Source organism: Marmota marmota, unplaced genomic scaffold (genome assembly GCF_001458135.2).
Source record: "Marmota marmota marmota unplaced genomic scaffold, marMar, whole genome shotgun sequence".
Taxonomy (NCBI): domain Eukaryota; kingdom Metazoa; phylum Chordata; class Mammalia; order Rodentia; family Sciuridae; genus Marmota; species Marmota marmota.
This window is the reverse complement of record NW_025999968.1, coordinates 52,400,558-52,401,893: the sequence shown is the minus strand read 5'-3', so window position 1 is coordinate 52,401,893 and position 1,336 is coordinate 52,400,558. Positions and strand designations below refer to the sequence as shown.

Genomic DNA, 1,336 nt, shown 5'->3' with positions numbered 1-1,336 from the left:
CTCCCCCTCCCACCCACTCTACTCCAGCCACACTGGCTGCTCCCCCAGTGGGTGCATTACATATTCACATCCTTGGAGTATCTTTCCTCCAAATAACTACAGTGCTGCTCTCTCACCAACTTCTAGTCTTTACTCATATGTTACCTTCTCTGTGTGCCTTTTCTCTGACCTTTGCTCTACAATGCAAATATCCCCAGACTTCTCCCCACCCCCTGCACCCCACCTTCCTCTTCCCCTTGGTTGCTTTGTTTTTCTTCATGGCACTTACAGCCATCTCACAAATCATATAGTTTGTTTATTTTGATTATTGTTTGTCTTCTTTTCCAGAATGTCCATGAGGGCTGGAATTTTGGTTATGTGCACTATGCATGGTGCTGACCCCTGGGAGGAATTCAATACAATGTTGTGGTGGTTATGAATTTGTAATTCACCACAATGAATGAGAAGGCAAAAGACAGAAACACAACAAAACTGGGTCCTGCCAGAGAAGTATGCAACCTAAGGGCAGACTGGAAAGCAGTATTCATGCCACAAAGGTGCGACTCCATGGCAAGATCCATATTTATAGGAAATTTGTAGGAAAGGAAGGCTTAGTGTTAGCCCTAAGCTTATTGGTGGTGGCTGGCAGGGTGCTGTCCATTTCTTACTGGGGACTGGGCACAGCCTGCAGTAGTTGACCTAGAGAGTCAGCACACCCACCGGGCAACTCTACCATGTGACCCGCAGACAGAGACACAGAGGAAGAGCACTCTGGGCCGGAGCCCACTCCCCATTCCCTATTCAGGGAAGGCACCCCAGCTGACCTGATCATAGCAGCCTGCCTAGCACAGATAGACGGATGCGGACAAGAGGCAGGCGCCCCCTGCTGGTCGACTCCTCCACAGCACAGAGAGGCAGCCCCAGGAACCACGAAGCAGGTCTTATGCTCAGATCAGAACCTCGCTCACCAGTTGGCCCCACTGCCCTGGGCAGGGTGCTCATCATCTCTGAGCGTCATCTTTCTTCATCTGGAAAGGGAGGAACTTTCCTGTCATTCTGAAGTCCCATGATGGTTGCCAGGACAAAATGAGGCAAATCTATGTAAATATACTACAAAAATAGAAGCTATTTTGGTTATTGTTCTTAGCACAACAGTCTTACATCAGAGTGGAAAGCGTCTACGACGTAAATCAGAAAATGATACATTTAAAATAAAACAGAGGGGGCTGGGGTTGTGGCTCAGCGGTAGAGCGCTCACCTGACATGTGCCAGCTGGGTTTGATCCTCAGCACCACATACAAATAAATAATAAAATAAAGGTATTGTTTTCAACTACAACTAAGAAAAAAAATTTAAA

The 1,336-nt window shown here is 47.3% G+C and overlaps 1 protein-coding gene across 1 annotated transcript in view; it reads right to left on the bottom strand.

The window, feature by feature from the left end:
* Nucleotides 1-997, bottom strand: part of Hunk (hormonally up-regulated Neu-associated kinase) — a 108,051-nt gene extending 107,054 nt beyond the window's left edge. The window contains exon 1 of the mRNA XM_015478338.2: nucleotides 948-997. Within this exon, the coding sequence (XP_015333824.1) occupies nucleotides 948-997 (50 nt within the window). The remainder of the gene's footprint in view (nucleotides 1-947) is intronic.
* Nucleotides 998-1,336: the final 339 nt, after the last annotated feature.